We start from the raw sequence: 27939 nt of genomic DNA on the forward strand, positions 1-27939 counted from the left end.
TTTGCACAGGCATTAAAGGGCAACCAGACCCCTCTGAGGTGGCAGGGTGCTGGGTACCAGGGAAGAACAAGTGGTAGTGCTGGGGACAAAAGGCTGCCTGTTCACCATGATAACAGCAGTTATCATCATCCTGGTAGAAACTCATAACAGCTTGACAGGAAATATTGCTTTGCTGTGCAATTTGAAATGGAACTGTTGGGAAGTAATGCTAATTTCTAGATGGGTTGATTAATTGCTTTGGGGTAAGGCTACAGTGCATTTAAACACAAACAGGAATGTTGCATACTCCTGTTGGTGTACAGAGAGATAATTCATGTGTGTGCTTCTGTGAGAGCAGCTGGGTTAGTGTTTGGTTAGTATAGATAACAATCATAGAACAAGGTTTGCCTTTCTAGAAAAGCAGCTGTATTATCTTGACTATGCTACACAAAGAGTGTGCCTGGGAACCACTGCCTTGGAGAAGGAGGAAGGTAGTGAAGTGTTCACTTGCTTCAGCACAGCTGAAGAATAAAGGAAAAATGTGACCTTTCAGTGAAGCACTTTCCCTCAGGTGAGAGAGGAAGAGTCCTTCATCCTGCAGCTGAGGGCACATGGAAACAGGGCTTGTTCCAGCCCAAGGTACTGGCCTGAAGTGCCATGGCTCATGAGTGCAACTGAGGGCAACATGGTGTCCCTTCTGACACCATCTCCTGTGAGGCTGTGGGGGACTGACACAACGTGGCAGGGGTGTGACTGGAGGCAGATGAGACAGTCTTGACAAGACTATTAATACAGCACACCAGCCTTTAACCAAGAGGACTTTATTCTGTTGGTATCTCAACAAAACAAACCAACAAAAAAACAACCAAAACCAAACCTGAGGTACAGTACAGAATTGTGGCTTAAAAAAAATATCTTTTGAGTTAAGATTTGATGTATTGATGTTGGTTAAATAACCAAGTTTGAGATTATTGTAAAGCAAAAGACATATGCATTCCACTACTCCTTTTAATCCTCAGGACAGCACAGAGACTTCCACATATCCAAGCACATTATTTTTAGGAAGATCTAAGCACCACTTCACTACCACCAGAAGGGCTAGCTCACACACTGTCATTTAGTGCCACAAACTGCACCAGCCCTTCTCCTCACCTGAAACAGTTCTGGCCTTGGAAGGGACAGAGGATTTGTCCCCTTGTACAAAGGGGTTCACACCTCACCCCCAAGAGCTGCCTCCCCTTCCTAGGCAGGTGCTTGAAGTCTGCAGCACGTCCAACTCAGTTTGATCCCTAGGCTGGAAAAACAGGGCACAACTTCTACAGTATCAAGGAGTAGTATAAGGCACAGTGCTTTGCTATGCTCTTTAAATTTAAAGGAATGTCAATTAAGGCTGATTATCAACATATTGTAGCCTTCCAGCAATGGTTATAGAGTGCTCATCAAATTAGGTAATTGTTTCCCATCTTCATGTTGAGTTTAGAAAAAAACAGTTCTCATCTGGTTCAAGAATCATTGCAAATCAGGTACAGTGATCGCTTGCTGCAGCTGGAGCATCCCCTGGTGCCTCACTGCTCATTCTGCTGCCCCTCTGTCACAGCAGACACCCCTCCTTGGCCCTTGTTGACGTCGCTGATGCACGCCCACTGCCCGTCCACCGACTCCTTCCACAGCGTCACCTGAAAAACAGACCAAGAGGCAGTTCCAGCCTCCACACAGTCCCTGCAGCCACAGCACCAGGCTGGTGACCACCTGCAGCTACAGAAGGGTTGCAGTGTTGTTCTAAGTATCAAGTTATTTGTGGCTGTCTATGGAATAATTATCCAGGGGTAAAGGGAAAGTACGTGGAGTTGAGCCTGCATTTCTCATCTCCAGTAGGACCAAGGATGCAGTGCAAGCAGTTTGACAGAGGTTAGGGGTCTTACTCCCCTCTTGGTAAGTCAAAAGAGAAAAAAATCCAGCAAAGGAGAATCTCCAACAGTCTTAACCAAACTGACAAGAGCCTGTCTCATCTCAGCTTGCTGGCACTGCAGCATGCAAGAGCAAAGGCCAAGGCAGCAGTACTCACTTTGTTGTCTCCTCCAGACACAGCAAGAATGTTTGCAGTAATGGACCAGCTCACGTGCCAGACGACATCACTGAACTTGTGCAGCAGCTTTGGTGACCACGAATTTCCAGAGGCATCATCACAGGTCCAGATGAACACTCTGCCATCCTGCAGAAGCAAGCAGACTGAGGCAGCTGGACAAGTTACAGCACAGAAAGAACCACCTTGAGTGTACTTGGAGCTGCACCTCAAACCACAGCTGACACGAACCCCAGGTGTGTCCACAGGGAGTTCTGCTCAGCACAGCAGAGGCTGTTCTTCCTACAGCTAAAAGCAAGACAGGAGTACAGCTGTGATGAGAAAAACTACACAGATAGTGACTTACAAACACCAGAGAAGAGCTCCCAAAATACACACATTTCAGCTGAAGTCTTTTCCCCAGAATGAGATTTTGCTTTCCAGTCACAAGAGAGCATGTTAGCAGCTTAGTGAGTAGTCTTGATAGAAAAAAAGCATTTACCGCATTATTAGCACAGACTCAGCTATAGCAAAAGATTGCCAAGAGGACCTGTTAGAGCAGTTCTATCCTTGCTGTTCCTTGACCTCCCCCTTTTCTGCAGGCCCCAGGAGCCTGCCTCTGTCCCCCCAGCAGAGCCTCACCTGTGAGCAGCTGGCAATGGTGCTCGTTGGCAAACCTATGGATGGAGCCCAGGCTACATCTCGAACCCAGTCACTGTGAGCCTCCAGCTTCTGCTCCTCTTTCCACTGACCATCTTCTTCCCTGGAAACACATTCCCACAGTCAGAAGGCTGGCAGCAGCAGGTAGTTGCAGTTCCCATCTCCTGTTCTGGAAGGCTTTGGGTTTGTAGCTTTCAGACTCCCAGTTCAAGCAGGTAACACAAAGCACAAGTGTCCCCCACTCTCCTCCCAAATGCTCTGTGGCTTACCCTGACAAACCCCTCCCAGGGGACAGAAAGCAGCACAGGAGAAGGGATTTGATCTTCAGCTACTGAACAGGGATCTGCTGTTGTCCAAGTGACACAGGTAATCAAAGACAACTAGAAAGCCACCTTCCAAGGTAAGATGAAGCAGGGCTGACACAAATTACTATAACCATGTGAGACACTGTACATCACTCAGTTGTTTCCATTTTTAATGCACTTTTCTAAAACAGTAATTCAAGGATGAAAGCATAAATATGCCAAAATATTATTTGAGGTACTAGAGGAACACTGAAAGACTATAAAGGATATCAGGTTTTATAAGCTCTTAAGTCTGGCAACAGAGAACTTACTTCCAGATCTTGACAAGGTTGTCACAGCCACCAGATGCAAATCTTTTGATGTAGTTTGGTTTTTGACCAGATGGTTGCTCTATAAGGCTTCCTGGTACAACAGCAGGAGCCCAGCTAACTGCATTACACCCAATCTATTTAATGAAAAAAAATACAAAAAATTAAAAGTTGCAACAAATAAAAAGCTGCTGAGGGGGCCAAGGCATCCTGTCCATTGGGGGTGGGGAGAATAAGCCCACCTTAGGAAACTGGGAGTCTTGCACAATGCTGGATGGATATTGACTAGGGAACCAAGTTACATTTGAGTCTCAACAGGGCACTCACTGACAGCCTTAGGTAGCCAAGTGACTGTTTGATCTTGGACATGTAAACAGTGGAGACAGAGATAAAACTGAAAAGGCACAAGTTGCTAAGATTTAGGAATGAGGAGTAGAGGGACCCTGTGGCTCTGCAGCCTGGTTACCTTTTACTGTGAGCCACTGCCATCAGCTTACCAAGTTCTGCCCGAATCCCCACTATTCTGGGGAAAACATGAGTCCTGCTGTTTTTCCAGCTTCATTTTGTAAAAGTGTTCTTAGCACCAACTCCATTTACTACCAGGTTACTTCCAGCACTGCATTTAACACAATGCTTAAACCAGTTGTTCTTGATTCTGGAAACTGTTTCACATAATTTCATTGGGTTTCAGTATTTATATACTCCCCAGGTTCTCTGAGGCATCAGCTCAGTGCTCATCTGCAGCTCCAGGAGCCCCAGACTCACCGTGTGTGCATTGCTGATCTTTTTCACCTCCCACTGCCCGTCGCCCGTGTAGCTCAGCAGCGAGATGGCCCCGTCCGAGCTGCCGCAGGCCAGGATCAGGCCGTAGTCATGGGGTGCCCAGCAGACAGAATTCACTGTGGAGGGTGAGACAGGCTGCATCACAACACAGCAACCACCTCCCCCTGACTGACCAAGGCTCTGACCAGCACTAGTGAAGAGTCACCAAAACCAGCAGCTTTGAAAGCCAAGAACGAGTCTCAGCATCCCTGAACCTCAGCAGGGCAGTCAGTCAACACTGTCTCCTGAATGAAGGGAAACTGCCTTTACTTTTGGCAGTTTTACTTTACTTTGAGGACACCAAAAGAGCACTCTTAATGAGAGATTACAAACTCTGACTGTCCCCCACAGCAGGGAGGAGCATCACTGACTCTGGAACCAAAGCTGAACAGCCAGCACCGTATCTGAAATCTGGGTCAATAACACAGCAGAGCTGGAGACTGACTTCTCAGAGCTGCACATAGGAGGATCAAGAAAAAAACAAGTTTCCATTGAAACACAAAGTGCAGCAGGCTAAAATCCACCTTTCCCCTTTCTTTCCTTAGTGATACACACAACATTTCCCTCAATAACTCTGCACCCAGCCAATGTGTTGGTTTGAAAGGGGGTTTGTTGGTTAAACAGCAACTCTGGCATGAAGCAGGACAGGGGGTTACCCAGCAGCATGACCTGACCTGCTCATGCTCAGCAGACTGACTGTCCCTCCCTTAGCTTCTCCCTGGCTGTTTGATAGAGGCTTTCTTCCTCAGCATGGATGGACTCGTTCCAAGGTTTCTGAATCCCCTCACCCCCTAGCCCCAGACCCCACACACCTGAGGAATCGTGCCCTGTGTACTCGTACGTCTTTTCCCAAGTGCCATTTTCTTCCTTCCAGATAATCACCTTCCTGTCGTAGGAACAGGAAGCCAAGATATTCCCATACATAGGATGAGCCCAGGCAACCTGCCACACGGGACCTTCGTGCCTGCAAGGAACAAAGTGATGTGGAAAAGCTGGGGCTGCTCCACAGCCAGTGTCACCACCAGGCAGGGTCCTGCAAGGGATGAACACAGCCATGTGGAGGGTGTGAGGGAAGTCAGGATGAAAACTGGCACACAGGACTGCCACACAAAGCCACAGCCTTTGAAAACATTCCACGTTTATCCTTTTATTAGCAATTAAGACTGTGAGCCTACTTCTTGAAAATTACAGGTATCAAATATTGAACGAAAAAGCCCCAGTGTTATTTCCGACTCGCTCTCTGTCCTGCCCCTGAAGAGCTGCCCAGTGATAACCAGAGCAATTACCCCTCTGGCTTTACCCAGCACCTCCTCTTACCACGGGGCAAAGCGAACCGCGTGCTCAGATTCCAGCTAAAAGGTGGTGCCCAGGGCAGCCTTACCCTCTCAGGTCTGCGATGAGGATCTGCCCCCCGTTGCGCACGTCGAAGATCTTGAGGGAGCGGTCGGAGGAGCAGGTGGCCAGGCGGGTGCCGTAGTAATCCATCTGGGCGTCGTGCTGCGGGAGGGCTGGCTCAGCGCCCGCAGCACCAGCCACGCGCTGCTCCACCCCCACCCGCCCGCTGCCAACCGCGCCCCCGGCGTGCGGGACTAACCCGGGGGATTCAGGCGTTCCGGGGGTTTCAGGCGGGGGCAGCAGGCAGTGACGCTGGCTGCCAAGCCCTGGCCAGTTTTGTATTTCTGTGTCTTGACCCGCTGGCCCCTCGTTTATGTTGGAAACATCACGGTCTACCCGGGCTCCTGGCTCACCCAGCTTACCTGGAGGTGTCCTCCCCTGCTGCACCTACACACCTGCGCCCACAGACACCCCCCAAAGGACACTCGGTGTCACGGCGGCAGCTCTGCGCCGTTCGGGACACAAGTACAGAGCCTTTCATAGAAACGAGCAGAAACCAAGCCAAGGTGTGAAAATTAATAGCTTTCGATATCTTCCCCTTCCCCGGAAGCCAGATTTCCCTGCCTGCACGGGGTAAATCAGCAGCGTCCGAACTGCAGCCAGGATTTTCCATCTCAAGGCGCAGGGCCGCCTCCCACCCGCGGGGCGGCGGGACGGGACGGGACGGGGCTGCGGTGGTTGCGGGAGCTGCGGGGCCGGGCGGGACGCGGCGGCGGGACGGGGCCCTCCCTCAGCCCGCCCGGCCCCGCAGCCCCCGCCCCCGCTCACTTACGATCATGTCCTCGTGGGAGGTGTCCACCGTGTTAATTACCGACACCTGCGGGGAGGAGAAACAACGGCGATCGCACCGCGAGCGGAGAGCCGGCCTCGCACCCCGCGGGCCCCGGGGCCGAGCACCGACCCCGCTGCCGGTTCCCCGCCGTCCCGACCCCGCCACCTCTCCCTCCTGCTGCGGGCGGCAGGACGGCCCGTCGCCTCCCCAGGCCCTCCCGGCGCAGCGGGGCCCGCCGCCCCCCGCCCGGGCCTACCATGGCGGCGGCCCCGAGCCCCGCGGCGGCCCGGCCTGCGCGGCTCCTCGGACGTGGCAGCGCCGCTCCCGCCCCGCCCGCCCGCCGGGCTGCGCGCGGAGGTTCCGCCCGCGCCGGGTTCCGGGGGCGGGGGCCTGCGGGCCCCGCCCGGTCCCGCCCAGCCCCGGCTCGGGGTCCCGGCCCGAGGGCAGCCGCCCGCCGCGCCCGCCGCCATGGCCAGCGGCTCGTACCACGTCTCCAGCCTGCTGGAGAAGATGACCTCCACCGACAAGGACTTCAGGTGCGGGCCGGGCCGGCCGTGCGGGCGGCAGCCGCCCGGGACGGCGCCGGAGAGCGGGTGCGGGCCGGGGAGCTCCCCCGGAGCGGGGCCTTCCGTCCCCCCGGGCCCGTCCCCCCGGAGCGGGGCCTTCCGTCCCCCCGGGCCGGCGGTCGCGGGGTGCCCCGGCCTGCGCGGGCAGTTTCTGTGCCAGGGCGTTAATCGGGCGTGTTTGACGGTATTTGAGGCCGGTTCTGCCCTTGAGGCCGAGAGGGGAGCGCCAGAAGCCAGCGGCTCGCCCCCCTGGCCGAGGTTGCCGCCTGAGGAGCCGGCAGAGCAGGGGGGGGTGCGAGGCCGGGCGGCTGGATTCAGGCTCTTCGCTTTGCAGACGAGCAGCATCGCGGCAAAAGCGCTGAGAGCGCTGCTCTGGCGCCGGCTGTGCGGGGCAGCACAGCGCGGCCCGGGCCGTGCGGGATGTGCGGGCTGTGCTGCGGGCCGGGCCGTGCTGCGGGAGGACCGGCCTCCGGCAGCACCGGGATTCTTGTGTTCCCTTTATGTCAGCAGCAAAACAAAAATGACATCTTTCTAGGGTTGAGGCTGATGGCATAACGCTTAAAGAGCCCCATAAAAAATGATTACAGCTGACGAGTACGAGGCGTTTCACAGACGAGCCTGTTCTTATGGTACCAGCCTGAGAGGTGGTGCTTGTGCCAGACTTGGGGCTTTGAGGCCCTGCAGAAGAGAGAGGCAAGTCATATCCTGAAAGTACGTTGTTTTTTGCAGAGGCTGCTGTTGTTTTTCTGATGTTAAAAGAGGTGCTTTTTAGAGAAGCCAGTGATGGAGTAGTTGCACAGACACTTTGTTCAAAGAATTTGCAGTTAACGCTCCAAACGAGGTGTGCCCAGCACGGGGCATGTGTCATGTTAGAGACACCCCAGGGCCGTTCCTGCCAGCACAGGCTCAGACGTCGGCACGCTGTGTGTCTCCAGTTGTGCCACCAGTTGCAGGGGCAGGTTGCAGGTGCTTCCCACTGGTACAGGGCCCTGGTGCCAGTGTCCCAGGTGCTGTGGGCAGGGTGGCAGCAGGTAGCAGGTCAAAAGCTGCACGTGTCGCTGTGGAAGGCTCTGCTCAGCCCGTGGCCATAATTGGTCATGCTTGTTCCGCGCAGACATGGGACTGCAAGTGCAGCTCAGTAGCTCTGGCAGAATCCAAAATAGATCACATACTGCTAGCGTTGTAGATCAGAGCCCTCTGGGTTCCTCACTCTGGGTTCCTGGCTGCCTGACACCACAGCCTTTCCTCCTTCCAGATGTGCCCAGCTGCTGCTCAGGAGTAGGCTTGCAGGTGGAAGACACAAATGTTGCCCTGATACATGAGGGCCCTTACATGCTGAATTAATTACATCAAAGCCTAATTTAAAATGGAGGTGCCATTTGGTAGAGGGAAGAGCTTCTCTGCACTTCCTTTCAGATTCCCATCCCTGTGCTGAGGCCAGCATTAGAAAGGGACCAAACACAATAACCACACTTAGGTTTCTCAGAACATCAGACTTGTAGCAGCTTTTACGTTTCCTGCTCCCAGAAAAATAGATACTTTCCAGTACTTCTCATTATCCATTTTGACATCATCCCTGTTAGAAAATTACATTGACTAACAGCTGGGAGTTTGGTTTTCCTTCTAAGCTTCCAAGCTAAGATGTTGGGTTTGCTCATGGGAGAAAAAATCAGAAATGTTCCTTCATGCCAAATATTATCTTGCTATTAAAATGTGAGCATTATCAATTTGACAGTGGATAAGGACTGAAGAGCAGACAAGTGCTTCTTAATAAAGGGGCACCAGAGGATGAGGTGTAGGGATTGGCATGGTCGAGGCTGCGCATATCCTGGATGGAAGCAGCTCTTGTAGAGGTTTGGTCAGCAAGGGAAGCTGTGGCACAGGTGCAGCCTCTGTGGTCTGATTGGTGCCCAAGTGATACACCAGCCTGTGGCAGCATTGCACCCAGCACCAGGGGAGCCCTGCTGGAGTCAGAGGTTTAGGGTCTTTTTTGTAGAACAGAAAAAACCCAAACAGCTTGGAGAGGGAGTTACACAAGGAAAGAGGTTGAGTGTGTGGAGGACACAACTGTTTGGATTAGTAAAGGCTTCCAGGAGCAGAAGGATATAAACAAACTCTGGCTGGGCTGAACAATAGCAATCTATAAATAGCCTAGGGAGCTTTTAAGGTATGGTTTGGGTGGACTCATGAGTTTGTTTTTCATTTTTGAGCTTGATAGCTTGAGCCCCTTCTCTGTATGTGGGATCAGACTGTCGGTGCTGAACAAGTCAGAGGGAAGACAGCCAGGTGCATTCTTAGACCCCAGACTGGCTTTCCTAGGCCTGGCAGCTGGGGAAAAAACTCTGTGGTATCTTCTAGCCCATTTAATCATCTTGGTTTAGTTACTGAGACAAAAATCTACAAGCTGCATGCTAATTTTAGTGTTTTAGTTTTCTCCATCCCTGTTATTTTAAGGAGAGAACATGTATTTCTGATTTTCACAGATTCCTTGTCTGAAGCCTTTTCACCAGCTGCTTCTACCTGCGCTTCCCACTTGTGAGACAGCAGTAATTCTCTGTACCTTGTCTTTCAGGACAGGGAAAAGGGTTTTAGGTTATTACTCTTTGGAAGTGTTTTCACACAAACACTCATTGTCAAGTTCCATTGTCCAAAGTGGTGGGAAGGAAGTGCAATTGTGTCTGTGTCAGCCAGTCCACTTTTGCCTGGTGTTCTTTCAGGTTTATGGCCACCAACGACCTGATGGTGGAACTGCAGAAAGACTCCATAAAACTAGATGAAGACAGCGAGAAAAAAGTTGTGAAGATGCTTTTGAAATTGCTGGAGGACAAAAATGGGGAAGTGCAGAACCTTGCTGTCAAGTGGTAAGAGCCTGGGCAGGAATGACCATATTCCATGTCCATGGTGAAGCTGTCACAGGCTTGTTCTCTGTTGCTGTCCAGAAAGGGTGAGCATGCACATGCCTGTTTAGGAGCAGCAGGGGATTCTGGAAGTAGTTCAGTGTTTATATTTTGAATTTTACCATATTAAATAAAGGTTCTATTCCTTCAGAGAGAAGCCCAGCTTAAAATTTTGGTTATCAAGTTCCTCTCTTTCTGAGGCTTTGAAATCCAGTGCTGGATTTCCCAGTGGCCCTACCTTTGGTAGAGATGGTACTGAGCAGGTGCACCCCTTCCAAATGGCCCTTGAATTTCAGGCCCAAGTCCTGCTCTTCAAGGACACTGTCATTAAAGTTCATGATGCACTTGGTTTTTCCCCTGCTTTGGCTCCAAGTGCAGCGTGTGCTGTTGCTCTGCCTTGGACCGTTTCAGTATTTTTTTAATCCCAAAGAAAAAGGCAGAAGGCTCTTTTAGTTCTGAATCATCTGGTGAACTGATCCTTCTGCTGACACATTCTCTCCTGTCTCTTTCCCCCAGAGTGTCTAAATGGGAGAGTTCATTCTAGACAGGAATTGGCTGGGTCAGTTCACGCACAGGGCTCCAGAAAGGTGGGCCATTTAAAGACAACTTTGAGGACCTGTATTTTTTCCTACTGTGCATCTTATTCATGTTTCCATCTTTTTAACCATATATTGCTTCTCTCCCTGTACCTTCCCTGTGACCTTTGGCCCTTTCTTTCTGTCCTGACTTTTTCTGGCCCTGTTCCTGTCTCTGCCTGCTTTGGGTTTGTTTCTTCTGTTTTTTTGAAGCAAAACGCATGGGCATTGAGCAAGCTACTTCTCTCCTGCCCTGTCAGCAGGACTCATAGGTCGTTAACAGAACGTTTTTGTAATCATTATAATTTTTTTAGAAGTGCAGGGGAAAGGGAGCTGTCTCTGTTTTGTTTAATTCTGAGCCTTGGCTGAGGTGGAGGTTTTCACACAAAGGGCAGAGGGCTGTAAGTAGCTAATTGCTGGTGCAAACCCATTTGGCATTTCCTCCTGAAAATCAGTTTCTGATGGTTGGGTTGTTTTTGATTTTTTTTCCAAAAATGCCTGTAAATTCTGCCGTTACTCTGTGTAACATGGTTGCTTTGGTTTGAGTTCATTGTTTTATAATTTCTGAGCTGCTCCTTCCAGTAAGATCTTAGCTGGCCTCACATTTGCAGTAGTTGATGTGAAATGTGCTCCTACAAACCTGATCTGGAATTCACTGTGGTCAGATAGAGAGTGGTTTGAGACAACAATGTGAGGTCCTTGAATCCAGGGACACAACCTGCTGGGGTATATTGGTGCTTGATGTTTTGGTAGCATTTGCACTTGTGGCTGAGCTGCCTTTAAGGAGGAGTGAGCCTGAGCATTCCTTGAGAATGGTGGAAACCATCCCTCCTCCTCCTGACCCTGACCAGCTTCCCCTCCTGCAGCCTGGGCCCGCTGGTGGGCAAAGTGAAGGAGTACCAGGTGGAAACCATCGTGGATACCCTGTGTGCAAACATGTTGTCTGACAAGGAGCAGCTGCGGGATATCTCCAGCATTGGACTGAAAACAGTCATCTCTGAGCTGCCACCAGCTTCTGCAGGTAAAGTGTCCGACCCTGAGTGCCAGACTTACAGATTTCCTATTCACTGGCTAGAGGACAAGCAATGGGATAAGGAGAAGAGAGACTAGAAGCTGAGACACCAATGTGCTTAAAGGTGGGATGAAATGAAAACTTGAGATTATCACCCCAAGGGTACTTAAGTCTGAAACTGCATCTGAGTTCTTGGAGAAATCCTTTTTTTTTTTTTTTAGGACAGTGCTAAAGGGACTCAGTTGCGTCACGGAGGCTGTTCAGAGTGGTGTGGGAAGCAGTTGTCCCTTCCTTTGAAAGTTCTGTGTAATTTGAAGCTGCTTGTGCTTTGCACTGAAACAACTGGAAAAAAAAAAAAAGTCAAAAATTGGTGTTGGGTCAAGCACAGCCCATCATGAAGACTAAACTTGTATCTAGACATTGACCTGGACTGTAGGAGATGGAGGTTCTGGACTGTGGTTGTAATCTCAACACGTTATTGAACCTCAGTAACATGTTATTTTGGGATGAGTTTACCTAGTTCTACCCTGAAATTTCATCACAGAGCTAAGGAGCAGTGTCTGTGGAGACTGCTCTTCCTGTGTGTGTTGAAATTGAACATTTTCAAGTTAAAAACACAGAAGAAACCATGCCAGAACCTTCCCACCTGCATCTGCTCCCTGCTTGGGCCTGGGTGCTGCCTGGGTGATAGCCAGGGCCTTTTAGGGGAGAAGAGAAGCTTCTTCCAGATAGTGCCTCACACCCAGAGGAGTGACACCTCTGTCTGCAGTGTCTCCCCACCTTCTCAGACAAGCCAGCCACTGCTGTTCTGCTTAGGCTCCCAGTGGTGATTTCTTTTGTTCTCTTTTTTATTCAATTATAGGATGGATTAAATGGTTTTTAGCAATAAAAGGCTTCCTTTTAGCTGACGTTGAGGAAAATTTCCTCTCTTTCAGGCTCCACCATGACAGCCAACGTGTGCAAAAAGATCACAGCCCAGCTGACAGGGGCCATTGGCAAGCAGGAGGATGTGTCTGTGCAGCTGGAGGCTCTTGACATCCTGTCAGATATGCTGAGCAGGTACCCACGGGTTTCCCAGCTGGGCTGCATGTGTGTGCTGGCTCTGGGGTTCTGTGTTTCCCTGATCCTGCTATGAGGACTTAAAAATAAGGGACTTGGGTTGGCTGCCATGGGAATATCTCAGCAAAACAAATTCCCCAGCAGGGCTAAGAGACAACATGCTGAGCCCTTCTGTGCCTGGGAGCAGCAGTGATGTTGGTGATAGATCCCACGGAGGCTCCGTTCAAATGACTGTGGGGAGGGAGAGGGCAAAGCAGGGAAGTTTATTTTAGCCCTGTGATCTGGCCACACATGCATTTTTTTTTCCTGGCTGCCTCTTTCTCTTGTTACATGAGTCAGAGTGACAGTGTCATATGTCACCTGCATGCAGGAAATTATTGACAACCCCCAGGTCATCCAGAAGGGCACTGTCAAAACCAGACTCTGATGGAGAGAAGTCACCTCTCCCGGTGTTGTGCAGAACAAGTTGTGTTCAGACCAAAATGCCAAAGCCACCCTTTTCCACTCTCTCCCCACATCATGTATGGAGTCCTCACTGCTGAAGGATGTTTACATTTTTTTGCTGGCAAGAAGGCTCTGAGGCCTTAACTTTCAACCTCTGTCTTCTGCTGTTGACTGCAGGCTGGGGGGAACACTCTACTCTTTCCATTCCTCCATCCTGAGCTGCCTCCTTCCCCAGCTGACCAGCCCCAGGCTGGCAGTGCGGAAAAGGGCCATCATTGCCCTGGGGCATCTGGTCCTGACCTGCAGTGGAAGCATCTTCTCCGAGCTCACAGAGCACCTGCTGGCCGAGCTGAGGAGGAACGAGTCCACTTCAACCACCAGGACGTACATCCAGTGCGTGGCTGGCATCAGCAGACAGGCCGGGCACCGCATAGGTAGGACGGGGGCTTGACACGTGTCTGGGGGTAGAGCAGCTCCTCTGGGTGGCACGGGGAGTGTCTGCACCCTGAGCACAACTGGAGTGGCTTGGGCTTTGTGATTCCCACTATGGTCCTGAGCTGGAAGGGAGGAGACACCAGAGCATCTCCCTGGCTGCCCTTCTGTGGTGATTTCATCTCAAGCACTTCCCTGGTCTGAAGGAACATCTCTGAACTAGATCGGTGGACTCCCCCTCTTTAAATGAGAGAAGAAATCTTACCTAAACGATCTGCCAGAGCTGAGATTAGGGCCTAGAAGATTTCTAGTCACAGCTCTTTCCATAACTGAAGTGGCAGCAAGGGGAGGACAGGGAGCAGGAGCTGTCTGCTGAAAATCCCTGCAAGGCTGGACCATGAGGTCCAGGGCAGGAATGCTCTGCCAGGCACACGAGGGAAGTGAGAGATGGGAAGTGACCCCTGGGCTGACTTTTCACTGCTGCCTACTTTGTCTTTCCCAGGAGAACATCTGGAGAAGATAATTCCTCTGATTGTCCAGTATTGTAACGTGGAAGATGACGAGCTGAGGGAGTACTGCTTTCAGGCCTTTGAGTCTTTTGTGAGAAGGTGTGTGCCCTTGAGGAGCAACTGCTCCCTGTCCTGTGCATCCGTGTCCTCCTGCTGTAAATATTGCATTCAGCACCCAGGGTCGAGTGCCTTCCCAGCTTCCTGTTGGGAAGGACAGGTCACATCTTCCTTACAGGTAGAGTTGGGCTGGAGTTGTGAGCTATTTTACCTCAACGTGTGAGTGTGTCTCTGTACTGGTTCTGCAGGAGCAGGAGTTTTCCTTGTCCCTGAAATATTCCTCAGCAAGAGGGAGCAGCCTCACTCCTGGTGCATGGGGGGAATGGGAGACAGGAAGGGGGCTCAGGCAGAAGAGCTGCTGAGCTGCAGCTCTCCCACGGTTGGGTCAAATATTTGCTGCTTGTCTTGGAAAAGGAGCCCTGAAGAGCTGCCCAGGTTTTCTCCCATGAAGAGGGGATTCCAACAGGTGGTGAAGGCAATTTATTTCTATGTTTTTCCTTTCAGAAATCATTGCCTCCTCCCCAGGAGAACGTGGTTTGCTTCGTGCACAGCAGGAAGGAGCAGCTCTGGTTTAACTCATGTTAACAAAAGGGTCATGTAGTCTGTGAAGCATTTTGGGATCCTTTTGAGATTAATTATCTTGTTTGGATATTTAGGATTGCTTAGTCTTTAATTTATTAACTCTTAGGATTTTTATTTGTCATGATAGGTGCCCAAAGGAAATTGACCCTCACATCCATAATGTGATGGGGTTATGTTTGAAGTACATCACATTTGACCCAAACTACAACTATGACAATGAGGAGGAAGAGATGATGGAAACTGAAAATGGGGAGGATGAAGAGCAAGGTGCCTGCTTGTGAGGATGACTGTGCTCAGCAGAACACTGGGTTAACATTTCTCCCCTTCCTGCTTTCTTACCTCTGTGATGTTACTATTCAGATTTGCTGTACTTTCTGCTTGCTATAGACAACATTTCATAAGCCTCTGTTTATAGCTGCATGTAGCTTGGCAGCTAAGAGCAAGTGTTAGAACAAGTTTCCTGGAAGAAAGTAATTTTTGTTTATATTCATACTAACTGGGGTAAGATCCTGGCCATGGAGAGTATGTTAGATATTCTGCCACTAACACAGTAAATGGTTAGGCTGTTTTGTGCTATTCAGAAATTGCTAAGACACATATTTATGTATTTTTGTCTTTAAAAGTCTGGGAACCTCATTCTGCATTCAAAGCAAAAGCCTTGATGCCTGAGCTGAGTGGCCAGTAAGGGCAGTGCCACTCAGGTTTATTCTCCATCAGCTCTTACTTGGAGCAGGAATCTGGCAGAGGGCAGCCCCAGCCCTGGGGCTTATTGCCTGGTACTGGCCAGGCTGTTCAGACAAGTTCATGTTCCCAGAGGTGTGTGAGTTATTGCACCTGTTTGGTCAGCTGGAGAGGGAAGCTGTGAGGACCCAGTGATCTTCTGCCCCTGGTTTCCTCACGATGGTGCTCCTTGTTCTCCCCTCCAGAAAGCGACGACGAGTACAGCGACGATGACGACCTGAGCTGGAAGGTGCGCAGGTCTGCGGCCAAGTGCCTGGAGGCCCTGGTCAGCAGCAGGCACGACCTCCTTCAGGACTTCTACAGAACTCTTTCCCCAGTCTTGATCAGCAGGTTCAAGGAGAGGGAGGAGAATGTCAAAGCTGACATCTTCAGTGCCTACATCTCCTTGCTGAAGCAGACGCTGCCCATCCAGAGCTGGCTGCATGCGTCAGAGGCTGCTGGCAAGGAGGACCTTCCCCTGACCATGCTTCAGAACCAGGTGAGGAGATGGGGGGCCAGATGAAGTCAGAAAGCAGTGAAGAGAACGAGGTACCATGCCACCTGTGGCCACACAGAGTGGAAAAGCTTGAGAACACAGCTGGCTGAAGGCGCCCTTGGCACACAGCCAGAGGGAAGCAGATCCTGAGGGCCAGCTTCCCAGTGTGTCTCCTGCATTCCCAGGAGAGCACTGAGCCAGAGCAGGAGCACTGAGGCACAACCTGCCTGGCACCTCTGCTGGCCTCAGGCACAGGTTGGCAGAAGGGGTGTGAGATGGGCTAGCCTTTGGGTGAGGTGCCAGTCTGGGGCCTGACAGTGAGTCCAGCTGCTGCTCAGGAATTCCATGGAATACACTGTGGTGTAGGCACCAGAGTATGACACTGGAAGCTCAGAGAGGTTTGGGTCTGGTCAGCAGGTGTATGAGAGCACATGACTCAGTCCATTGTGGGCAAACAGCCAGAGGCCTCCCAGGCAGGTTGCTGTGGTTGTGCCCATCACTGCTGGTCAGACACACAGCAGTGGGGGCAAGTTTTCTGACCTGCTGCTCCAGTTCAGAAACATGCTGCAGGAATTAGTCAGGACAATTTCACCACACATGCTGATCAGGGCTTTGCCTTGCCCAGGATCCTTGCTGGCACTGAGGCCCATACACACCATTTTAGAAGAAAAAAGAAACATAGGAAATAACCACATTGTTCTAGAATAGTTTGGCCACAAGAGCAGATTTTTCTGGCCAGTGCTGCTACTGACTGGTGAGTCCCTGAAGCAGGAGGGTCAAAATCCCTTCCAAAATGTAATTACATCCCTGATTAATCTTCTCAGATGTATGAGATATTTATTGATATAACTTGCACCTCAGCCCTGTGATTTACATTTTAGTTTCACTGAAACACTGGCAGGGTGTCCAAGGTTAAGTGCAGTGCTGGGGCTGGGTCTTTGGGCAGCAGAGCAGGAAGGCATTGCAGAACTCAGAGCTCCTTTAGCCCTGTGTCCTCGTCTGACCCTTTTGTTGTGTTTCTTTAAGCTTCTGAGCTAGGGGATGACTCCAGCTTCAGGAAAGGCTGCTCAGGAGTCTGTAGAATATGGAAAAAAGAGAGTTCTCTCCATGTACCCTGTCCCTGCCCTGTGCTGTCCCCAGTCTGGTCTCTGGGAACAGCAGCCACATGCTGGCCCAGCTGAGCAAGCTGCTTTGGTGGCAGAGCCCTGTGCCCTGGGATGGGCTGATGGGTGTTTATTTCTGGTTTTCTTTTCCCAATTGCAGGTCCCCAACATTGTCAAGGCCTTGCACAAGCAGCTCAAAGAGAAGAGCATCAAGTCACGACAGGGGTGTTTCAGCCTCCTGACAGAACTGGCCAGCGTCCTTCCTGGTTGCCTGGCAGATCACATCCCTGCACTGGTCCCTGGTAAGTTGGTGGTGGTCTCGGGGTGCAGAAGCAGGGTTGGTTCAATCCATTCCCAGCAGCTCTCTCCAATGGCTCATACCTTTTGGGCGGGGAGAGGAAGGAAAGGAAACTGATTGTGTCAGTGTTTTGAGGGGAGGGGGTTCGACAGGAACACTTGATGGAATAAGGCAGCAGTCTTCCTTGTCTCTTCTGCACAGGTGTTGTTTTCTCCTTGGCTGATAAATCCAGCTCCTCCAACATGCGGATTGATGCTCTGTCTTTCCTTCATGTCCTTCTTTGCAACCACCAACCTGAGGTGTTTCACCCTCACATCAAAAGCCTGCTGCCTCCGGTTGTCACCTGCATTGGAGACCCCTTTTATAAGATCACTTCAGAAGCTCTGCTGGTTACTCAGCAACTTGTGAAAGTTATCAGGCCTTTGGACAAGCCCTGCACTTTTGATGCCAAGCCCTACGTGAAGGACCTTTTCCCCAGCACTCTGAAGAGACTGAAGGCAGCTGACATTGACCAGGAGGTGAAGGAGCGTGCCATCTCCTGCATGGGACAAATCATTTACAGTCTGGGAGACCATTTAAGCACTGATCTCCAGCCAACCTTGAAGATATTTCTGGAGAGGCTCAAAAATGAAATCACCAGATTGACAACAGTCAAAGCATTAACCTTAATTGCTAGTTCTCCACTTAAAATAGATTTGAGACCCATTCTAGGGGAAGGCTTTCCTATTCTAGCTTCCTTCTTGAGAAAGAACCAGCGTGCCTTGAAACTGAGCACTCTGACTGCTCTGGACATCCTGGTGAAGAACTACAGTGACAGCCTCAAGCCTGCCATGATAGAGTCTGTCCTCACGGAGCTCCCAGCATTAATTACTGAGAATGACATGCATGTTTCCCAGGTGGCAATCGTGTTCCTGACTACTTTGGCTCAGGTGTACCCCTCCTGCCTCTCTAAGATCAGTGGCTCTGTTCTTGTGGAAATCTTTCAGCTTGTCCACTCTCCTTTGCTCCAAGGAGGGGCTCTAAATGCCATCACAGACTTTTTCCAGGCACTGGTCCTGACGAAAACAGCCTCCATGGGTTACCTGGAGCTGCTGAGGCAGCTGACTGCACCCATCCACTCCTCGGGGTCAGCAGAGGCACCAGCCACCCTACACAAACAGGCCTATTACTCGGCGGCAAAGTGCGTGGCTGCCCTTTCCTCAGCCTGCCCAAAGGAAACCCCTGCGACAGTGAACCAGTTTGTCCAGGATGTGAAGAGCCCCAAGTCCAGCTCAGCTGTGAAAGTGCTGGCCCTCCTTTCCCTGGCAGAGATGGGCCGCACCACCAACCTCAGTGCCCAGAGGGAGCTCAGAACTGTCATCCTGGAGGCCTTCACTGCCCCCAGCGAAGAGGTGAAATCTGCGGCTTCCTACGCCCTGGGGAATGTCAGTGTGGGGAATCTGAAGGAGTATCTTCCCTTCGTGCTGAAGGAGATTGGGAGCCAGCCCAAGAGGCAGTACCTCCTGCTGCACTCTCTAAAAGAAGTCATCAGCTCCTCCCCGGCCGATGGCCTTGAGCCTTACGTGGAGGACATCTGGGCTCTGCTCTTCAAGCACTGCGACTGCACGGAGGAAGGGACACGCAACGTGGTGGCAGAGTGCCTGGGGAAGCTGACTCTGGTGAATCCTTCAGAGCTGCTGCCCCGGCTGAAGAAGCAGCTGTCATCAGGTAATGGCAAGGGCGAGGGTGAAGGTGGGAGAGTGCCTTGTTTTGCTCAAAATCTTCTTCCAAATTCCTGGTGGGTTCAATGGGGAGCAAAGCCAGCCTGTGAAGGGGAGAAGGAAACAAGGGGTCTCTGCAAGGGGGAGGAGGAGCACTGCCTTGCATGGGGTGCAGGAGGGTGTTAGGAACAGGGACTGCACGTGGAGATTATGCTGGGGCAGGAATTAAACAGGGAGCTTGTTAAGACAAATCCTGTTACCTCGTCAATTTGTGTGCAATGTGACCAGGAACAGAACATGGAACTGCAAAGGTACAGCAATGATTTTGTCCCTTTGATCTGTCCCTGTTTTTTCTCTCCATCTCCACCACAGGCTCTCCACATGCCCGGAGCACAGTGGTAACTGCCATAAAATTCACCATTGCAGACCAGCCCCAGCCCATTGATCCTCTCCTGAAAGGCTGCATAGGTAGGTGGGTGGGAACAGCGAGGAGAGCTGGAAGAGATGTTGGTCATCATTCACAGCCCAGGGCTTTTTCACTCCTACATGAACCTCATCCAAGCCAGTTAGTTTTCACCTGTGTTTCTCTGCTTTTGGGGTTAAAGAACATCACTGTCACGTGAGTCCTTGTTAAACGCTCTGATGTCTTGCTCCTGGGCATGTTCCAGTGGTGACAGAGATTTCTAGGGACCATAAGCTCCTTCTGTGTTTAAACTTATTATATGATTTGAAAATCCTTCTGAAACACTGCAGCAGGACTGACTGGTGTGTTCTTATCCCACAGGTGACTTCTTAAAAACCCTTCAGGATCCAGACCTGAATGTTCGACGTGTGGCTTTAGCCCTGTTTAATTCTGCTGCTCACAACAAACCTTCTTTAATCCGAGATTTACTGACTGCAGTCCTGCCCAGCCTGTACGATGAAACCAAGGTCAGGAGGGAGCTGATCCGGGAGGTAAGTCAGCAGCCCGGGTGGGCATGGGGAGCTGAGGTGGAGCTGCCACCCTCTGCTGTGAAATGACAGCTGTACTTTTCTTCTTGTTTAAGGTAGAAATGGGGCCATTCAAGCACACTGTGGATGATGGCCTTGACGTGAGGAAAGCTGCTTTTGAGTGCATGTACACGCTGCTGGAGAGCTGCCTCGACCGCCTGGACATCTACGAGTACCTGAACCACGTGGAGGACGGACTGAAGGATCACTATGACATTCGGGTAGATGCTGCACCTTACCTGGAGGGTGGGGACATCCCTGGTGTTACTGATCCCCTGGGGGCCTGGGCTTGAACTGAGCTGACGTGTCACCACAGCACAAGCTGTCCCTGTTGTGCTGTTTCCTATTTCTCTGTGACTGTGGCAGCCGTTCCCCTGACAGTGTCTGGTTTGTCCCTGGTGGCCTTGGAACTGCAAGCCTGGTGTAGTTGGTTTGATAGGAAATGCACCAAAGTCTGAAGTATCTCTGAATCGTGGCTTGCTCAGTGTGGCCAGTGATACTGCATTGGCATTGCCATGGTTGGTGGCCTCACAGCTTAACAGAAGCCCTAGGTCCCTGTCACAACACGGTTTGACTGACCCGCATGACTTGACAGCAGTGTCACAGCCCTGTGCTGGGCACTGCCCTTCCTGCCACGGGCTGTCTCACCAGAACCCTGGAGTGGGGTGCCAGGCCCAGCTGGGCAGCTCAGGGACCTTGGCTGCCAGCGGGAGCGTTTCTGACAGGGCCAAAGCTCTTGGTGAAGCCCCTTGCACATGTCCAAGGGAACTGGGCAGCCTGTGGGTGCCATGTGGCACAGCATGGAGAGCAACCACAGGGGCCTCCGTGGGGAGGCTGCCATGAACAGCCCCTGTTCTCTCTGCCCTTGCCAGATGCTGACGTTCATCATGCTGGCCCGGCTCTGCACGCTCTGTCCCAGCGCTGTGCTGCAGCGGCTCGAGCGGCTGATCGAGCCTCTCCGGGCAACCTGCTCCACCAAGGTGAGACCAGGGGGTGTGACACCCGGGGTGGTGCCAGAGCCCTGTGGGGAGCCTCCTGCCCCTGCTCCACAGCAGCTGGCACCCTGCACTGCTCCGGTTAGAAAGTATCTTGCTTGTCTCTGCTGGTGTGTCTGATTCCTTGTGCCTCTCCCTTCTCCAAATGCCAGCTGAAAAGGGTGCTTTGGATTTGCAGGTGAAAGCTGGTTCTGTGAAGCAGGAGTTTGAGAAGCAGGATGAACTGAAACGCTCTGCCATGAGAGCAGTTGCTGCTCTCCTGACCATCCCTGAAGTAGAGAAGAGCCCAGCAATGGCTGACTTTTCATCTCAGATCAGAGCCAGTCCCGAGATGGCATCACTTTTTGAGAGCATTCAGAAGGATTCTGCTTCCCTGCCCACCTCAGAGTCAATGGACATGAGCTAAGGTCTGCTCGTTCATGCCACCACCTTCCTGCCCCCAGGGGGACATCATCCAGCTGGACTCTACTGCAAGGGCCACTTGTAAGTCACCAGGTATGGCAGCAGGGAAAGGCAGGGTCCAGCTGCACCTGCTGAGCCCTGAAGAGATGTGTGAGAGGAGGGAAATGCATCCTTACAGAGGGGAGGGCTGGAAGAACAGTAATCTAGTTTTTCAGCAAGTTGTTACAGGGCTTAAAAGGAATCAAAATTGAATGTGGTTCTGAAAGATTTCCTTACTGCAGTACAAATAGTTTAAAATGTCTTTTTTTTTAACCACTGCACATGCACTTTCTGCCCCAATTGCCTGAAGATGTATTTGTTTCACTAATCAGGTCTGTGCCTCAGCAGCCACAGGCTGTTTGAGAAAGAGAAGCCTGGCACTGGCCAAGTGCAGGAGCTGCACAGGGACAGGCTGTTGCTTTCCACCTGGGCCCCAACCCACTGGGCTGTTAGCTCAGTGTTTCTGTGGTGTTTGGGCAACACAAAACTATCTTGCTTGATTTCTATTCTAACGGTTTTGACTGCAAAATACCTCAGCCAGCTGTCTTCCAGGGGAGGTGGTAACTCAGTCATGGTACAGCACTAACCCTCGCACTGAGCTCTTTGCACATCACACTGGCTGCTCCTCCTCTGTGGGGCAGGTTGGGGTTTGTGCTGAGCCCCCCGCAGCAGGGACCTGCACAGCCCTTGTCACCAAGCAGGAAAGCCAGTGCTCAGCAGTGCCACAGAAGCGACAGCCAGAGGTGCAAGCACCAGCAGCTGCACTGACCCTTCTGCCATCTGAAACCTTCCTGTGTAGCCGCTGTTGTGTTCAAATCCTGCTTTGTGTGGGGGAAAGAAGCCTTAAGAGAGAGGATGTGACAGCAGCTGGGAGAGCAAGGCTCCCAGGACATGCTTCTTGTAGCCATGGAGCTGTAACAAGCTTTATCTTTTGACAAGAATGCTTGATGTGAAAAGTATTTATAGTGCTGTGTGAGAGCCTCCATGGTTGGGGTGGTATAAAGAATAAAGAAGTACCTGTGAGCCTGGCTGCACTCCTGAGCTCATTAGCTGTCCCAGTGACAGGTGCCCTGGGAGCTGTGCTCACACTCCTGCCACTCCCTGCAGCAGGCCCTGCCCCAGCACAGGCACCCAGGCCCTGCCTGTCCCCTCAGCCATTCAGAGCCCACCCGAGTTGTTTTTTACACTTTATTAAATACATCTGGGATGCAGAGGCTGGTTTACTCGTTCTCCTCGCTGCGCAGTCTGGCGTTGGGGTTGGTGATCTTGATGGCCAGCTGGGCAGCTCTCTCCACGATCACCTTCCTGTTCTTGGAGGAGACGTTGTGAGCGATCTCTGCACAGAAGGACCTGTGGGACAGACTGCGCGTCAGGCCCGGACACAGTGTCACTGTGAGCAGCCCTGTGCCTGCCCTGCCACCCTGCCCGAGGCAGCAGCTTGTCTCCAGAGCAGCCTGGCCCTTCCACTGGCATTATGCCCATGAGGAGCCAGTGTGAGGTATTTCCCGTGGTGTCACTACTCGTTACTTTGCTGTGACAGCCAGCACCACAGACTCCTGCCCGCGCCCCAACAGCCCCAGGTCTGATCCCTGTTTGATCGGGCCCTGCACTCACTTGTTGCTCATCATGAGCACCTCCAGCTCTTTGACGTTGTGGACCAGGAACTTCCTGAAGCCCGTGGGCAGCATGTGCTTTGTCTTCCTGCTGCTGCCGTAGCCGATGTTGGGCATCAGGATCTGCCCCTTGAAGCGCCGGCGGACGCGGTTGTCGATGCCCCTGGGCTTGCGCCAGTTGCGCTGAAACGCAGGGAAGGTGTGACCCAGGGCCCGCCTGCAGCCCCTGCCAGGCTGACCCTCTGCCCCAGAGCTCGTCTCCTAAGAGCACCCGGTGACCCGTACCTTGATCTTGACATAGCGGTCAGACTGGTGGCGGATGAACTTCTTGGTCCTCTTCTTCACGATGTTGGGCTTCACGAGGGGCCGGAGGGCAGGCATGGTGTCTGCAACAGACGGGGGTGAGCGGGGAGGCGGGGGGGGGGTGTGTGCTCCGCCCGAGCCCCACGTGTAGCAGGGGCTCTTCCGCTCGCTGGCCACCCGGAGGCCGGCGAGGGAATGGGTGTTCACCTGCAGTCCCTCTCCCTCCCGTTTCCGAAGCTGGAAGAGCACGGAGAGCTCTCCAGATGCGATCCTAGGAGGTCACGCAGCGCTCGCACAGCTCCCGGGGCCGCCTTCGCAGCCGTTCCATCCCAGCCCGAGCCCGCCCGGCCCCAAACCCAGGCACGACCGCCGAGGGACGGGCTGGCAGCGGGGCCGGAGCGGCCGAGCCTCACCCAGGGCGGAGCTGCGGCCCCGGCCGCCCCTCGCTCAGTGCCGCCCCCCGCGCCGGCCCCGGCACCCCCGGCACCCCCCTCTGCCCGAGCGCGCACCGAGCGCGGCCCAGACGGCTCCGCCGCCCGCCAAAGGCCGCGGGTCAGGGCCCGGCGCTCCCAGCCCGCCCACGCCCCGGAGCCGCCGCCGGGGCCCGCTGCGGGCAGGGCCGTCGCCCCGGCAGGCACAGCCCCGCCCGGCCCCGGGAGGCTACCGGGGCGGCCCCGGCCCTGCGGCCCGCGGGGGGCCAGGCAGCCGCGCCCCGGGCAGGAGCGGCGCTGGAGGAAAGGGGGTCCCGCCGCGGGGGCCGGCAGTGCCGGGGCGGGGGCGGATGGCGGCGGATGGGGACGGACGGGAACTCACCGGTGCCCGATGGCGGCTGCACCCGCCGAGAGAGGGCCGGCCGCGCGCGCACGGGCTTATGGGACAGGCGGGTCCTGGCAGGTGCACGCGGCTGCGCAGAGCGGGCACCGCGCCCCGGGGGCGCTCGGGCCGCCGCCGGGAGCTGCCGCCAGGCGGAAGGGCTGCGGTAGGGCCGTGTGCGGTAGGGCCGTGTGCGGTAGAGCCGTGCGCGGCGGGGCCGTGCGCGGCGGGGCCGGCCCGGAGCGGGACTTACCAGCACCAGAGCCGTGCGGGGCTGCTCTGGTCTGCCAGGACCTGCCGGCCTCACTTCCGCTCCCCCGGGCCCGCCTCTGACTGGCTGTCGCCAGGGCAACGGCGCGGCCCCGCCCCCCGCTTCCGGGCGCGGCCCCGCTCCGGGCGGGCAGGCGGCGCGGGCCGAGGCGGCGCGGGAGGAGCCGCACGCGGGTACGAAGGTCGAGACTTGCAAACTTTATTAGCGCGACGCCGCAGCCACGTCTGAGCGAGGAGCCCGCGGGGAGGCCAGCGGCCCGGCCGGCGCAGCGCCGCTCAGGCGAGGCTCAGGCGCTCCCGGTTCTCCCGCAGCCACGCGTGGTACACGTTCAGCTTGCGGTCCTGCGGCTGCACCTGCAACACGGCGGCGCTCAGCGGCCCCCGGGACCCTGCCCGCACCTCCCCGCCCGCCCCCCCGCAGCCCCGGGACCGCCCCCCGCCCCAGCCTGCCACCGGGGCAAGGCAGGGCACCCGGCACGGCGGAGGCCCCCGCACCCATCTCGGGGCGGGGCCAGCAGACAGGGCACCGGTTCCTGACGGGAGCGGGGAAGCCCCGCAGCACCCACCTCCTCCCACTCGTTGACGCAGAAGATCCGGTAGGAGTCGTTCCCGTACTTGCCGATGCCGTGCAGCTCGATCGGGTACCGCCAGGCCCGGCTCAGGTACTCGTCTGCAGGGAGGGCAGCGTCACCGGGCGGGAACTCGCCCGGGGCACCGCGCAGGGAACACGGCTCGGCTGCTGCCGGGGACGGCAGGCGGGGAATCCCATGGGGGGCAACTCGAACCTGCCGCTGCGAGTGAGCTTTAACCAGAGCCCTCCTCAGGGCCCCCAGGGGAACGCTGCTGCTGTCAGCACAGGTGCCAGAATGCTGGACACGCTCCTGCTGTTCCTGGGCGGCCTGAGGCCTCCCCAGGACACCCCGAGGGAACCCACCTGAGAACCTGATGATGGTTTTTGCCCTGAGCTCATAGAGGCCGAGAGGTCTGAGCAGCTCTGACATCTCCTTCCAGTCGGCATTCCGGGTTACCTCAGGAGAAGGATACTTCCTCAGGAATTCCCAGAGCACAGGAATGGCCATTTTACCTAGTGGAGGAAGAAACCCTCATGGACAGGAGGCTGTGCAGGAGAGTCTGCTGAAATTACCTATATCTGCTTTTTGAAGGGAGCTGCTTCTGAGGCAAGAGTTACAAATTACAGATATATTTTTTTTAGAGAGACACAAGATACATTTATTCTTCCATCAGTGCCATTACACCCTGGCAGCTGTTCTGACCTGCACCCCCACCCCCCGTTCACACAACACAAAATGGTATGACTTGATTTACCTGAAGTTTTATTGAGAAATATGGTTGCAATGAGAAGCTTCCAGGGATCATGGAAAAGTGTTTCCTGGATCAGATTAAAAGGGGAACGTGGAGGAGTCCATTTTCTGAAGGCCTTTCTCCTGGGTGGGCTGGGAGCTGCACACAGAGGCACAACAGGAACGTTACTGGGCAGCAGAAGATGGATTTACCTATTTAAATGAAAATCATTGTTTAAGATTCACCTTTGTGGGGGCACTGCACATGGATGGGGCACTGGCAACTCACACAGAATTTGACTGAAGTGCAAGAGACAACATGTTCCTGGCACAGGCTGCAGGGGGTCCAGGCTGCCTGTGTGTCCCACGGGACACTGTGTCCTGAGGAGAGGGGCCCTGGGCCCCCCAGCCACTGCCACAGTCCATGTTGCCTCCAGTCCCGTCTTCCTCCCCCCACAGAAGAGGATTTATTTCCCTGCACAATACTGTACCTTCTTTATTGTATCTACTTGAAAAATATGGACTTGTTTTCCTCCTGTCCACTTGTGTCCGTGGGACAGACTTTTCTGTAAGGAAACAATATTTCAGCATTAAAAATACCCAAGTGTTTTGCTGTCATGTTTCATGCAGTATTTCCACTTTATGTTGTGACAGAAAAGCAAGGATTTCCTGTATGGAACATAAATGTGCTATAGATTAACTCCAGTGCTCCTCTGTATTCCAGGCCTAAGAAAAATCTTTGGAAGGTGAAGTGTTACTGAGGAAACAGATTCCAGCAAATGAAACAAGCTAAAAGGAGCCTTTTTTGTGCATTAAACTGACCAACAGTGCAGCAACATCAAGAGCTGATGCAGGAAAGGAAATGAAGAGTTAGGTAATAAGGGTAAGTTGGGAATAACCCTGCATGAAGTTAAATGCTGTTGGAGAATAAAGGAGACACGTTTGGATGTCAAAGCAGCTTGTCCTGGAACAGAATAGTCTGTACAGTCAGGGAACCCCCCAGAGCATTAGAATGTTCTGCTGAAAAACAAATACCTGGTGGCTTTTTCACTGCAGTGAAGCTTTTCTTGTCACACAGCTGCAAGCCCTTGGTGTCTGTGTCAGCCTCAGGTTGGAAATCTGGATTCCCTTGGTCTGTCTCTCTCCCCACTTCCAATCCCACGGTTTTCCCCTCAGATTGGGCAGATGTGTCACTGGAACCTGCCTCCACACGTTCCTCTGCTGAGCTCCCCGGGTGCCTTGGCAAGCCAGGCCTGACTGCCCTCAGCTCCAGGTCTGACCCAGGCCTAGGAGCCCTGACCTGAGCTGCTGCTGAGCCCCTGGGGTCTGTGTCCTGGTGACAGCCCCCCTGCCAGGCACTGGCACATGGGTCTGCCCGACTGCAGAGCCACTTGTTTGGAGCACACTGGGTTTCCTGTTTGTCACACACCCTCCTTGCTCTTTTGCTCTGGGTATTCTCTCGATTCCTCTTTTCTGAGGTCTTTCCAGTTCTCTTATTCTGACCCCTTTTTCCACCTGTCCCCTTTTTGTTGGTTCTCAAGCAGCCCTCTGGGGTAACACCACTGATGATCAAACCTTCACTTTCCAGAGTGGATGTCATGTCTTCCAGGTGTTCACTTCCCTCTGGAATGTTCTGAATTCTGTCCTCTGCCCCATTTTGTGCACCCAGGCCTTGCTCTTGGCCATAACAATCCTCACTCTCTGCAGCAGCTCCCACGGCTTTTGTGTTGTATCCTTTCCCCCTTGAACGGGCTCTGTGCTGACCAGGAGCTGTAAAATCAAAGTCTTCTGCTCTCAGACTCGTCTCCCCTGTTTTCCGAAGATACTCCCGGAGGGCGCTCCTGGATCTCAGCTTGTTTCCTTCAGGGCTGTGGTAGGAAAGAAAGTAAATGAGTGATGGCTTCCTCATGCTCCTGCACGGCGCTTCAGCTGTTCTAGTGCTTAAAAACTCAAACAAGTGCCGAGAGGTGACAGGGCGACGTCTCGAGGCGTGCCTGTGACCTGACCAGACAAGTTCACAGATAACCCTGCAGGCCGATGCCCTTCGGCTGGCGGCCTCCGCGCCAGGCGCACGCTCGGTTCCCGGCACTGCCGGCCCGCGCCACCGGCAGGGCGGAGCGCTTTGCCCGCGGCTCCCGCGGGACCGGCCGCGGCCCGGCCTCACCTCACGAAGTACACATCGATCCTCCCGGCCGTGCGGCCCGACAGCCTCCGCCGGGTGAGCACCTGCCAGCCGCGGGGGGGGCTGCGGGGCCCGCCCGCCGCCAGAGCGCCGGTGCCCCCGCCGCGGGGGCCGGCCGGCTCCGCAGCCGCACCCCCCCTGCCGCCCGGGATGCTGCGCGGCACCGAGGCGCTCGGCGGGTCCCTGCCCCCGGCCGGGTGCCGGCGGGACAGGCCCCAGCCCGGGCAGGCCCCCGGGGCCCCGCGCTGCCCCGGCCCCGCCGCCGCCATCCCGCCGCT

The 27939-nt window shown here is 53.8% G+C and overlaps 4 protein-coding genes across 7 annotated transcripts; 1 reads left to right on the forward strand and 3 right to left on the reverse strand.

Annotated features, from left to right (window-relative positions):
• Positions 1-784: 784 nt before the first annotated feature.
• Positions 785-6677, reverse strand: SEC13 (SEC13 homolog, nuclear pore and COPII coat complex component). Its single transcript, XM_051627149.1, has 9 exons — positions 6560-6677; positions 6304-6348; positions 5518-5633; positions 4949-5100; positions 4080-4213; positions 3318-3451; positions 2684-2804; positions 2045-2191; positions 785-1655 (listed from the first exon to the last, which is right to left on the reverse strand). Exons 1-9 carry the CDS (start codon positions 6560-6562, stop codon positions 1545-1547), a joined length of 963 nt encoding a protein of 320 aa, XP_051483109.1. The 5' UTR covers positions 6563-6677; the 3' UTR covers positions 785-1544.
• A 27-nt stretch (positions 6678-6704) lies between these two features.
• LOC127388102 (cullin-associated NEDD8-dissociated protein 1-like) lies at positions 6705-22202 on the forward strand. Of its 2 annotated transcripts, XM_051627146.1 has the most exons (15): positions 6705-6839; positions 9587-9730; positions 11208-11362; positions 12289-12412; positions 13034-13290; positions 13791-13896; positions 14564-14703; positions 15363-15655; positions 16916-17057; positions 17255-18760; positions 19126-19221; positions 19538-19707; positions 19800-19964; positions 20616-20723; positions 20917-22202. In XM_051627146.1, exons 1-15 carry the CDS (start codon positions 6772-6774, stop codon positions 21142-21144), a joined length of 3702 nt encoding a protein of 1233 aa, XP_051483106.1. In that variant the 5' UTR covers positions 6705-6771; the 3' UTR covers positions 21145-22202. The 2 variants fall into 2 exon arrangements, with proteins under 2 accessions (XP_051483106.1, XP_051483107.1); XM_051627147.1 differs by lacking the exons at positions 6705-6839; positions 9587-9730 and adding an exon at positions 10269-10353.
• Positions 22203-22353: 151 nt separating this feature from the next.
• Positions 22354-24236, reverse strand: RPL32 (ribosomal protein L32). Of its 3 annotated transcripts, none has more exons than XM_051627151.1 (4): positions 24162-24236; positions 23078-23178; positions 22794-22975; positions 22354-22529 (listed from the first exon to the last, which is right to left on the reverse strand). In XM_051627151.1, exons 2-4 carry the CDS (start codon positions 23171-23173, stop codon positions 22400-22402), a joined length of 408 nt encoding a protein of 135 aa, XP_051483111.1. In that variant the 5' UTR covers positions 23174-23178; positions 24162-24236; the 3' UTR covers positions 22354-22399. The 3 variants fall into 3 exon arrangements, with proteins under 3 accessions (XP_051483111.1, XP_051483110.1, XP_051483112.1); XM_051627150.1 differs by lacking the exon at positions 24162-24236 and adding an exon at positions 23909-24015; XM_051627152.1 differs by lacking the exon at positions 24162-24236 and adding an exon at positions 23303-23327.
• A 125-nt stretch (positions 24237-24361) lies between these two features.
• Positions 24362-27934, reverse strand: MBD4 (methyl-CpG binding domain 4, DNA glycosylase). The gene is made up of 7 exons (XM_051627148.1): positions 27644-27934; positions 26515-27347; positions 25971-26045; positions 25505-25639; positions 25113-25262; positions 24745-24848; positions 24362-24532 (listed from the first exon to the last, which is right to left on the reverse strand). Exons 1-7 carry the CDS (start codon positions 27928-27930, stop codon positions 24455-24457), a joined length of 1662 nt encoding a protein of 553 aa, XP_051483108.1. The 5' UTR covers positions 27931-27934; the 3' UTR covers positions 24362-24454.
• Between the last annotated feature and the right edge of the window lie 5 nt (positions 27935-27939).

This window comes from Apus apus, chromosome 9 (genome assembly GCF_020740795.1).
Source record: "Apus apus isolate bApuApu2 chromosome 9, bApuApu2.pri.cur, whole genome shotgun sequence".
In the NCBI taxonomy this organism is placed as follows: domain Eukaryota; kingdom Metazoa; phylum Chordata; class Aves; order Apodiformes; family Apodidae; genus Apus; species Apus apus.